The sequence below is a fragment of the Aplidium turbinatum genome, chromosome 6 (assembly GCF_918807975.1).
Source record: "Aplidium turbinatum chromosome 6, kaAplTurb1.1, whole genome shotgun sequence".
Classification (NCBI taxonomy): Eukaryota; Metazoa; Chordata; class Ascidiacea; order Aplousobranchia; family Polyclinidae; genus Aplidium; species Aplidium turbinatum.
Window position 1 is genome coordinate 4635757 of NC_137477.1, and position 12547 is coordinate 4648303.

The following is a 12547-nucleotide window of genomic DNA, read 5'->3' on the forward strand; positions in this document are numbered from 1 at the left end:
AATTCGAGCAGTATTTTCTACCTTATATTTGGTTGTAGTGTCCGACCGAATTTCGTTTTGAAGCCGAAACTAGAAAATTTTCTAGTTGCTTGTCTTTTCATTAACTATGTTTCTGCGTTGTCGCTGAAGTCAAAGTTCGGTGGGACACTATTTGATTGTGCACTTTTTATATGTGTATGTTTAATGAATACTAATTGGCTTTTTCAGCTATTTTTTGCTGGTTTTTTTTGTGACTACGTCTGGCTTTTTTTGGTGAAGACAGGTTGGCAACCCTACAGGTCGCCAGCATTTCAGCAAACAGCAGTTATCGAAATTAACGTTTGTTTGTTGATATATCGTGATCAAATGCTGATTCAACGTTACTACAAAGCGTCTAACGCTGAGTGTTAGCTGGGTAGTTATCGCTATTGTTAATACGTCATCAGACAAGTGAAAAGTCAGTAAACTGGTCGGACTAGTGAAAAATCGTGCGGGCTAGTGAAAACGGGGAGCAACTAGTCCGGTGGGCTAGTGAAAAAAAAAGTTAAGATCGACCCCTGTAAACGTATTCAAAACTTTTACTTAGGCCGACGCAATTTCACACTCCGTAGGTTAATCTAGATCGACAATGATTTTAAGTGCGTTCATTTTGAAAACTGCCGAGCTGGAGACAAAAGCGTGTCCTGTGTTCGTTGAACTTGTCTTTTTGAGGTGAAAATCACTTGCGAACATCTCGACCTATACTCGAGTATATAGCCCACTGTATTCAATAAAAGACTATAAAAACTTTCGATAAAAAAACAAAAGAGAAAACACTTCGCCGTTAACCCTTTGAAGGTAAGTAGCCTAATTAGCAAAACGAGCGAAACGAGGTTAATAAAACTGATAGCGGGTTTTCATTCTGCTTGAGATCATGATTTTTTATGTTTTATTTCGATAACTTCACTGTCTTGATCGTTGTTATTCACTCGCATGAAAAGGAAATGAATTGGCTTGTTTTCAAACTGTTCCAATTATGAGCTAACAATATCAAAATTTTTACGACTAGGCCTACTGCATGCATAAAACTAATCGTTTCACTTTCAAGCAGCGGTTCTAATAAATTCGGCTTGCGACCTAGGTGTCAATATAAACAAGACACTAAGCTTAATCAAAGACAATTTTATTTCAGTGAAATAGCATTGTGGTTATGACGTCATCACCTTTTTCGCCCCCCAAGGTTTTTTGAAAAGTCGGCGACTAACGTCTCACACTTCTGACATAGAACCAAGTCAAAATTATAGCAGCCCTTTAAGCTCCTGGCAGCCATGGCCCCCAAGAAGTCATAAATGCCCTTCGAAACTACTGCGCTGGCCACGTTTGGTCGCTGGCTTCCACAAGTAAACATTTTTCCACTTGTTATTTGAAACTATTTTTGTCCATTGGCGCTCGTATTTCAAACTTTTTTCTTACTCACATTTACAACTTTTACCATGTCAACCCTCATTTATGTTATTACATTTGTAGGCTGTTTTTTGCTAAGTCTTTTTGGTCATTTGTCCGGAATGACTTAAAAAATTTGGTCATTTTTTGTAATAAAATTGTTTTCTTTTTGTGCTACTTTTATATTTGCATTTATCACATGTAATAAGGCATTAGATCAACGTTTAAACATTAAGCTTAAGTCTTGTATGTATTTCCAATTGTAAAAAACAATTGCGTTTACTAAAATCGATTTACGCACATATCTATTTTATATCATATCTATCTAAAAAAACTAGCTTGTAGGAGTTATGATGTCATAAATATATTTTACAATTCTCATTCTATCGATTGATTATGAAAGTTGCGTACATTTGTGATTGATAGATGCATAATGCCAATAGTATTTTGTAATTCTTTTGAAGGTTCATGGTTTGAAATGAATGGTAATTTTCAGTGGTCTACTCAATACTGTTAGCTTACTTCCTTGGAACTCATTTATTCTAGCACTCAACTGAACTATTGCTTAGAGCCATGGTGGTGGAGTAATGATAGTTTATAAGAAGGTGAGTTGTTATCTTTTCTACATGTCATGTATGTATATTGTATATATATATCATCTTTTCAAATCTGCACAATTTAGTTTTTCATTATATGTTTACAAAGCATAATTTGTCGATTCATTTAAGGTATGATAAAGCTTGGGTCTTTGGGTAGAGAGTTTTTGTAACATACCGTATTTATCCGTACGTATAAGTCGCAAAATTTTGCACCAAATCTTGCCCAAAAAGGTTGGGGTGCGACTTATACACAAGGTTCTGAACTTCCGACAAACGAATGCTACAGATCGTGCATTAGCGCTGCTATTAAGCGTTTGTATTTTGCGTGCGAGGATTGCGAGCATCGCATCAACATGCTCACTGCACAGCATGCATGTGAATTTAACGCGAATATCTCGCATGTGCGTGTGCGGCACGCTTGATTACAATGAGAAAAAGGCACGTCTCGGCAAGCAAACACGTGGCGACATAAAAGTACGGTATTTTTTTTTATTTCAAAACAATTTTTTTGCGAATTGCCCCAAGAACAATGGGACAAACTATTTGGCATCAGTGAAGATGAAAACGAGTTTGAAGGAGAGCTTTTAAAATTTTGATTGTTGTTTTTCAATAAAATTTGCTAAAAAAAAAATGTGTACCAATATTTGAGCCAAATTTTGGGGTGCGACTTATACACGGATAAATACGGTAATTAAACCGTATGATTTATTTCTAAGCACCAATTCACTTTTAGCTTTTTACACTTTGTGCCATAAATACTCGTATAGGTTAAAATTATAGTGGAGACTGGAGAGTGGTACTAGAGTAACTGTAGTGTATTATATAGTGTATCACAGTATTTCAGTATATTATCCTTTAATACTAGCAATAAAAACATTTTTTTAGAAAAACAAGGTGTTAAATCGGCATTACACCTACAATAAAGACATTTTAACATTGATGTAACGGTGGCACAAGAACTAAATATGTCATTGCTTAACCACTTTTACTAACTTGTTGTTTAATAGTCACTTCTTTACTTTTTCTGCTTCGGTATTTAGGTAATCATCTAATTGATCATGTATCCTGGAAATCATCAGTACTTTGTTGGACAACCAGCAACAGCAAACCGGCAACATGTTCAAGGATCTTATCTCCCAATGAACCAGCAACAGAATCATCAAGGATTTTCTGCAGTGCAAAATACCGCATTACAACAATTGCAGCAGCATCAAACAGTGCTGCAAACCAACAATAACTACATTGCTAGTCAACAGCAAGTAACTCCCAATGCTCAAAGGCGATTAACCAAGCAAACTTCACAACAACAGCATCTAATTGACCAGATGCAGCTGTGCTACAGTCCCACTCAAGTAGCTGCAAACCAAGTTTGGATGTCAAATGGATCTACTATGCCTTCCCAACAAGTTTCAGAACAACAAGCTCAAAACCTTCCATGGCAACGTCATTCAGATGGTCAAGCATTGCATTCTGATCAACATCTTTCAACTGGTGTTGCGGCGCAGCGAGGCTTGAGGGACATTCTTACAGGTCAACACGTCATGTCTCCATCAGCTACTTCTCAGCTTTCCACCATAAATAAAAACGTGCAAGGCTCTCAAGTAACAAATATGCCCATCTTGCAACAGCAGCAACAGTCTGTTAGTCGTCTATTGCCTCCTTCTGTGAATCAGACTTTGAATTCAAATTCTCCAACTAGCTGGGATAGCAGTAGGCGCCTTCTTCAGACCCACCGTCTTCTGCAATCACCCACCCAAACTCAAGTCCCTCGACAGCAATCCATAAACAGAACAAATTCCATGCCATCACCCCACAGTAGCTTGCCTCATGCAGCTAATCGCATGCTTCCAGTCCGACCGAAAGACCTGCAAAGTAAGGCCATGCCTCAACATGCAATGACCTTGCATAAACAAAAGATTGGATTGCAAAATCAAACAGGAACAGGACAGTTTGATAAAAGAGACAAAATCCATATACGATTTGATCAACTGGCTAAGCAGGTACTGTCTGATGTATGGTAGCCTATAGTATTAGTACGACTACGATATAGCCTACATAAATTTATGTTATGAATTTTTAAGAGCCACTGTTATTTTGCAATGTTGTTTAGTAGAAAGAGCGGTCAAGGCATCTGTAGTATGAGTTAGAAGGAGCCCAGCCTTATAGGAAAAACTCTGGTGTCTAGATATGAAAAGATAAGATAGAAAACATATCTAGAAAACTAGATATGATATGAAAGCTTCAGACTGTTCTACACCACTTTTTTTGATATTTTTATATTGCAAATATTTTAAAATGCTTTGTGTCCCACCAGTTTACTGAAGCCATTGGGAGATGCCGGCTTAGAGCATGTTTAAGACAATATTCGTATTCGATTTTTGGACAGACGACTTGAAAAGTAAAAATGTTAAAGCATTGTTTTTTGGCTACCATATTTATCCGTGCATAAGTCGCAAAATTTTGCACCAAATCTTGCCCAAAAAGGTTGGGGTGCGACTTATACATGAGGGTGCGACTTATACACAAGGTTCTGAACTTCTGACAAACGAATGCTACAGATCGCGCGTTAGCGCTGCTATTAAGCGTTTGTATTTTGCGTGCGAGGATTGCGAGCATCGCATTAACATGCTCACTGCACAGCATGCATGTGAATTTTAACGCAAACCTGGGTTTTTTTTTTGCTGAGACGTTTCGGTCATTTGTCCGAAATGACTTGAAAAAAATTGGTCATTTTTTATTTATTTCCTTCATTTTTAGTCATTTTTGATCATATCTAGTCAATTGACTAGGCTAATGACTATACATTTTTTCGGACATTTTGACCGAATTGACTATAGTCAAGTGGGGTAAAAAAAAATAGTGGGGTTACTGGGGTAAAAAAAAACACTTACCATCTCACATCTAAAATGAGTAGATATTCACTCAAATTTTTTAGTGTCTGTTTATGTGGTCTCTGGTGATTACTTTGAGAGGTAGAGGAAAAAGATTGGATTTGACAAAGAAGAGATATGTTAAATAAAGTAAATATGGCCAGCGAAGGGTGCAAAAAAAGGTTCGGAGGAGTTTAATAAACGTTTTTGCTAAATTTTAGTGATAGGTAGTTTTAATGTTATATTCATCATCATCATAATCCATCGTCGGTTTGTTCCCCACTAGTGGGGGTGGCCGATTGTTTCCGCGCAGCAATTGTTTTAATCCCTTTTCTCCATTTCACTCTGTTCCTTGCATCTTCCTCCTTCAGTCCGACTTTTTTAAATTCATCCTTCACTTGTTGTTTCCACGTTCTTCTTGGACGACCGCGTTTCCTCTTCCCATCCACCTCTTCCCACCCGTAGTAGCCTCACAACATAGTATATTGTGAGTACTATGTTGTGAGGCTACTAGATGCAACAAAGACTGGGGCCTCTGAATGTTTGTGTAAATTATTATTGAGGTGTTTTTTTACCCCAATAAAATTCGTTGATTGGGGGTAAAAAAAAACAGTGCATTTCATGGAATGTTTTGGCTTTGTATTGGTGTTATGTCAACTGCCAAGCAGTAAATCACCAAAAAATACAAAAACAGACTTCTGGATGCATCAGTGCCAATGTATGCATGTGTTATGCACAATCAATTGATGTTTGTTGGAATTGGGGGTCCGAGGTTAAGGTTAGTGTTGCGGGTTGGTCGATCAATACCGGTAGTGCAGATTGAGAGTACAGAGTGATCCATTGATCAATAGTGCACAACAAATACAATCATACATACACAAACTGTTGTTTGGTTTTCTGTCTGGTGTTTTTTAGTTGTATGTTTATTCACAAACTGCTGGTTGATTTTTCATGATCCGCGAAATTTAATCGCCCACTTGCATGTTCAAAATAGAGCTGCAGATAAAATTCAGGATGGCGTGCATAGGCATACTAGACACAATTTTTTGTCTTGCTGCTGTTTTTATTACAGAAATGAGACTTTGCGATTTCACAATGTATATTTTAATAAAAATTGCATACAAAAATTGTGGACAAAATCGTTTACATCATCATCATGACCCATCCGGTCGGTTTCGACTATGGGTTCATCATCTCTCACAAGTCACAATCCTTGATATATATATATATGAGTTACACAAAGCTTCTTTCCTCTGGTGGAGAATCATTAAACACTACATATGAAATCAATAGCAAAACATATGAAATCAATATATTATAATAATAAAGATGAAGAAACTGCTATACTAACAGGTGTTTTTTTTACCCCATGAAAAATTTTTTTCTACCCCAAAGATGGGGTAAAAAAAAATTTCAGGTATTTTGTGCATAATTTTCAAACCAGTTAATGGATTTAAAAAAATTCTTTGGGGGATGATAGACAATAGACATACATGGTCTGTATATTGTGACCAACTTTAGTGGTCATACTTGATAAGCTAAAAAATCCAGGACAACCTTTCTGAAAAAAAATTTTTTTTACCCCACTTGACTATATACATGTTTTTTCGGACGATTTGCTAAAAAATCGTTCAATGACCAAAAAAAACAGACGCAAACATCTCGCATGTGCGTGTGGGCACACTTGATTGCAATGAGAAAAGGGCCTGTCTCGGCAAGCAAACACGTGCAAAAAAAATGAGCCAAATTTTGGGGTGCGACTTATACATGGATAAATACGGTAAATAAAGGTTGATTTTATACAAACATGGTTATTGGTATAGGTACTTAAATTTAGTACATTTCTAAGCAGTGAACACTTTTGAATGTTATCTATTTTTACTTAATGCCTGAGAGTAATGCCTGTTTATCTGCAAATTACAATATAACAATATTACAGTATCTTCATCAAGTCAAATTACATGCCCAAATAGCACAGTATTTTCATCAAGTTAAACCAACCGGAATGCTTTTGCTAAGGAAGGCCTAGGTGCGGCTCAACCGCTGGCGCTCTGGTGTTGGACTATTCTGCTCCAACCATAGGCGCCGACTTTTATTTTTGAACGGGGTGGCGGATAGCACAATATGGCAACCTAAAAACTTTCAAACTGCATGTTTTTGTTTGATTTTTACTAAGCGTGTTTCGTAGATGCAATTGTCTTTTCACACCTGATTTGTAGCTTGATAATTTACAAAGCAACTTTAAAACAAAGCACAGGAGGTATGTGGTGAATTTTATTGTTACGTTGCTGCTCTGACACTTAACATGTGACAAAAGTATTTTTGCGAACAGCAGCTCTGTCAATCCAACTGTTAATTAACTGGTCAAGTTGTAACGGTGAAGCTTCAGCTTGATAAACATTTAAAATTAGGACGTGGTTCAATCGCTGTTGCGTCATGGTAGATCGCAAGTAGGTTTTTATGCGCCTGAGTGCACTAACCAGCGTGGTCCAACTACAGGTCCGCGGGCCGCATGCGGCCCGCGGATAGAATTTTTGCGGCCCGCGAGCTTTCACAGTATTGATTTAATTTGTATTTATGTTACAGAAAGTAATTTTAATTAGAACAAGTATAGCATTTGGACAAAAAGTGTCAAAAATTTAATTCAAAGTTGTAGACAGCAGGGCCTATACTGTTTCAACCTATCAGGTCTCGTCAGTACAACTGGGCTTCTTAAAGGCTGATATATACCTAGTGTTAAAGGCTGATATGTACCTTCTGTACCTAAACTTCCTGTGCAATCTTGCTTTCCTTACAGACATGACAATGCACATGAATGTGTTAAACCTAAATTTGCAGGGGCAAAATGAAACCTCAGAGTGCTTCTGGAAATTAGTCAGCAAGGATAGATTTCCCAAACTGAAAATTTTTGCATTAAAAATGCACTCAATGTTTGGAAGCACATACATGTGTGAGAGTACATTTTCTAGAATTCAGCAAGTCAAGTCTAAAAACAGAAATCGAACGATAGACGAAACACTGGAAGATAGTCTCCGACTTGCTACCACTAACATTGAAATTGATGTAGAAACGATAGTATCAGAGAAATCTCGACCACAGGCATCTCACTGATAGAGCTTTGAAATAAATTTCAATTTGCTATTAATTTTAACAATTTCGATTTTTAACAACTTTAACAATTTTGATTACGCACTCACTATCATTTTATTGGAAATGGCCCGCATGTTGTCACGTTTATGTAAAGTGGCCCGTAAGTTAAAAGTAGTTGGACCACGCTGACTAAATGATCGCTCCGCCTCGCAGGTGGTGGAAGGCAACGATAAGTATATTTTCACAATGCAGGCCACGTTAGGAAGCATTAATGAAATTGTTTCATTGCTTGCAAATAGATCAAGCAGATCAAAAGATCGTAGCTTGTGACAAAAACAATCATTTTCTTCGCAATACTGTATTGGTTCACCTCTTGCTTTACGTTGACTTGAAGCGAAAACCAATGATCAAAAAAAGATTTAAACGTCTGTTCATTATTTGCAGTAAGTAATAGGGTGCGGCTGATGCCCCGACCTGAAGCATAACACCCTAACTTTTTTTTATAGGTGACGCTTGGTACAAAAACAATATTTATAAAGTTTAAGACCAATCTATTAATGTTTAGGGGGTCCAGATTTGAACTGAAAATTAAGAAATTTGGTGCTTAATCGCCATAATCGGATAGTTTTACAATGCTACATAGTCTTTCATTTAGCATGGTAAATTCTGTATTTAAGGTCATCTAGGCTCCACAGTTGCAATGTTTGACACAATATTATTATGTTCCATACTATTGTTTAACAAGTGAGGTTTTGCAAGCAGACAACCAAACACTATTTTGAGAAGTAATGTAACCTATTGCAAAATATACTTGATGTAATTGCTGGAGAATGCAAATATTAAGCAGTAGAACATAGTCTGTGTATTAACTAGTACAACACACAACTTTTATTAAATGTGAGTGACTGAAATCTTCCTGGTCATTACTTGTCAGCTTTACCTTGTGAATCGCTAAAAGTAAAAACATGCCTCTGTGATGTCATAATACCTTCAAAATGACTTACCACTATTTAGCTCAGTCAAATACCTCCAGTTTCAGTCTCGTAAGTGCAGATCATTTCAAAGGCATTATTCCCAGGTTCAGAATAAGGGTAAATGTAAGGAGTCGTTACAGAGCACTTCTCCTATATCAAGACAAGGCTCCTAACCATTTTAATCGTGACAACTTAGGAATGGTGAATTACCTTAGTAGACATTTAGTACGCTATGTGGTGAAACATTCATAGAATCGTATTTATCAATTGCAGATTAGAATCAATACGTGTAGTTTGTATTCAGTTGGTAGGCAATTTAATCGAAAAAAGTTTGCTAGGCTATGTATTCTCATGCACAACATGACCCTCGGTATGTTCTACTCTCTACGATTCCCACAAAAGCAGATCAAGATATAAAACGTAGCAAGTTACCAACATACAAGCAAGTGATTTTCAAATTAATTCAAACAAGGGGAGCTGGTATACAAGTCCCCCCTCCCCCCCTTTGGTAACTCATGACAAAGACAGGACTCAACCAAACATATAGGGTGAAACTACTTTACCTTTGCTTTACTGTTCACACACTTCAATCCACATGTTTTGGTCAATTCCTCTTTGTCATGAGTTGCCAAGAGGGAGAGGGGTGGACTTGCATACCAGCTACAAACAAGGTTATCAGGAAGGCAGATAATTACAGTACAGTTGAGCAAGTTTTTACATTTTACTTGTGAGCTAACATTTCTTCAGTTGCAAAGCAAAAAATGTCAGAAAAATAATTTCTTTTTACAAGCAAGAATTTCAAATAAAGATTAAGAGAGACAAAGGCCTTTCTCCTATGCTCTGCCGTTTCATTTTGCATTTCGTTTTTCTATTCAGTGTTTAGATCATTTATTCATTTTCATTGTAGATATGATAAGCAGTTATTTTTTTGTTACTTGATAAGGGCTAACGTGTGTATGGCCGAAAACGTTTGTAGTTTATAGTTTATGTTCAATTTTATTGGATTATGTTAAATGCCGTGTGGTTTCTTGGTTGTATATGTCTGTGGTTGAACAAAGGCAAACCACTAAAAATGTACTGTACAGGAATTTCAGAAAAAGCTTAGTGAAACCTTTCTTTTCTGGCCACGCAATGTCATGGTAAAAAATAGCAATGAAGAAGACATGCTATTCCTTATCAGTATATAAGCAACCAGGAAGCAAGTATGGCTGGAAATGATAGTGTTAAAAGCAAAAGTTAAAAAGATCAGTACCAGGCGATAACAGCAAGATAGACGAGTAGCAAAGGAGGAGGCCCGAGTGAATGATATAAATAATGCTATTGATTTAGAAGCTGAGGATGATGTGGACAACGAGCCATGCACATCTTCATTGATTTGTGAGATAGAGGAAAAACGCTCTCATGAAAGAAGATCAAATACAGGAACAGCCATCTTCATTCCTCATGACATAATGAAATTTCCAGGATTAGTCTCTGCAGCAATCAGAAACAGCATTACACCAACTGCCTTATCTGTAACTATCCATTTTGTGGCTCAAACCTGTTCTGGAGATGCTTCGAAGCTAAATCTCCACCTATCTCAGTCACACAGTCTCACAGATACAGAGTTGAAACAGCGCAATATATTTCAGAAAAAATTCTGTGGTCACCACCTGCTGTTGGTGCTTTACATTGGGATGGAAAACTTATGGAGACTTTAACAAGCAAGTAAAAGCAAGATGAAAGGATCCGAGTTTTGATATCTGGCATCGGTGGCATTAAATTGTTGGGTGTTCCAATAATCCCAACCCATTCAACAGAAACAGCTGGAGCACTTGTGTCCAAAGTTACTATGCAGTTGCTTAAAGATTGGCATTGCAAAGATTTTGTTACATCTCTTGTTTTTGACACAACAAGCTGTAATACAGGGCATAAAACTGGTGCTTGTATGCAACTTCAAGAAGACATACGTCGCCCCTTACTTTAGGCTGCGTGTAGGCATCATGTGGGTGAAGTAATTCTTTTTAAGGTGAAAACCTGTGGTGAAATGATACGTAATTATGTATCATAGAGTACTAAAACAAAATTGTTAGAATGTCACTTCGTATATAATATCTAAATTTTACCTAAAAAGCAACAAAGGAGTGCTTATATATTAAATTTATTATGGCTAAAGCCTACACAGCGCTGTGGACTGTGGTAAATGACATTAAAAGTATAAAACACTGATTTATGTTTGTTCTGAACAGGGTATTAATTCAAAGAATTTGCAATCCGAAGACACCATTTTTTAAATTTGTTTGTTTGCCCTAATTCTGCAAAAATTTCAGTAATTCCGTTGCACAAAGTATGCAAAATTACCCCTAAATTGACACACTGGTTCTAAGTGAAACCTAAGTTGCTGTTCACAGCATAAAAACTATAACTTGCAATGATTTACAAAAATTAGCTGGTATCACATGAACATATAAAAATCACTCAAGTTTTTTTAAGCATAAATCACTCAATTTAATGTCAAAATTGAAATTTGGGAAAATCGATAATCCTATAAAAGTTTGATTGCAATCTGGACCCCCTAGACCTTGTTCGATTTTGCTGAAACTTCATATTTAAGCTTTGTACACCAAGCCTCACTTCCAAAAAAAAGTTAGGGTTGCTACGATCAAGTTTTAAATTTTACGGGGCGTCAGCCGCACCCTAGTAAGTAATGTAACCTAAACGGGGTGGCTGCCACCGCGGTTACGGGGTGGCGTGGCCACCCCGTAACCCCGTAAGTCGGCGCCAGTGGCTCCAACATGCACAATTGGGGAATGGTTGCATCTGTGACCTGTGCGTGTGGCAAGGAGGAAAAAACGCAGACCACATAATCTGCCACTGTGCCAAATGGTGTGCATGAATTGGATGATGAATATTTTCAGTAGGCTAGCTGTTTGACACCTGCTCAAACATCTACTCCGAGTTGCCACCACTTCCCAAGGGTGGTAAAAGGCAGAGCCCCTCGACCCTTGGATTGGCGAAAAAGGTTCACACTGAGAAGACATGTCCATCTTCTGTATAATAATATTGTTTTATTTTGTGCTCATTGCAACAAGATACAGTAGGCCTACTGCAAATACAGATGCAACGCAACAGGAACTTCGCTAATCTAAAGTTATTTACCAGTACCGGTACTGCTAGTTTTTGTTTTTCTATCTTGTCATTTGCGTATGCGTGTTTATGATTTTCAGGTCACCGCAGCAACCATGTGATATTGTGAGCGTCTTTCTTGAAAATTTCTGATATGAAGTAACTTATCAGTAGACACAGACTGGCTTAATAGTTTGGTCTCTTAGACTTAGGGAGGTAATAATTTTGATGTGGGTGTGATTCCCACCACTATTATTATTTTTTTTAATTACCAAACTAAGTTCATAGCAAGAATCAATTCTCTGTCTGGGTGCTAGAAAGGTCACCAGGACTGCAGTCAGCTGGTTTAAATGGAAAACTGTCGTATTTTTTAAGTGTCTACCGGTCAAAACACTCCATCTGCTGCAGCGACCTACAGGTTACAAATACGCTTTGCGTGTAGGTTGCTACATGGCCACCTAAAGATACGGCCTGATTTGTCACATTTTGCAGAAATTACCGGGTTTTT

General features: G+C 37.4%; 1 protein-coding gene across 1 annotated transcript in view; it reads left to right on the plus strand.

Annotated features, from left to right (window-relative positions):
- The first annotated feature begins 3256 nt into the window (after positions 1 to 3256).
- The window catches only part of LOC145772651 (uncharacterized), a 33798-nt gene continuing 24507 nt past the window's right edge, over positions 3257 to 12547 (plus strand). The window contains exon 1 of the mRNA XM_082584518.1: positions 3257 to 4000. Within this exon, the coding sequence (XP_082440644.1) occupies positions 3326 to 4000 (675 nt within the window). The 5' untranslated portion in view covers positions 3257 to 3325. The remainder of the gene's footprint in view (positions 4001 to 12547) is intronic.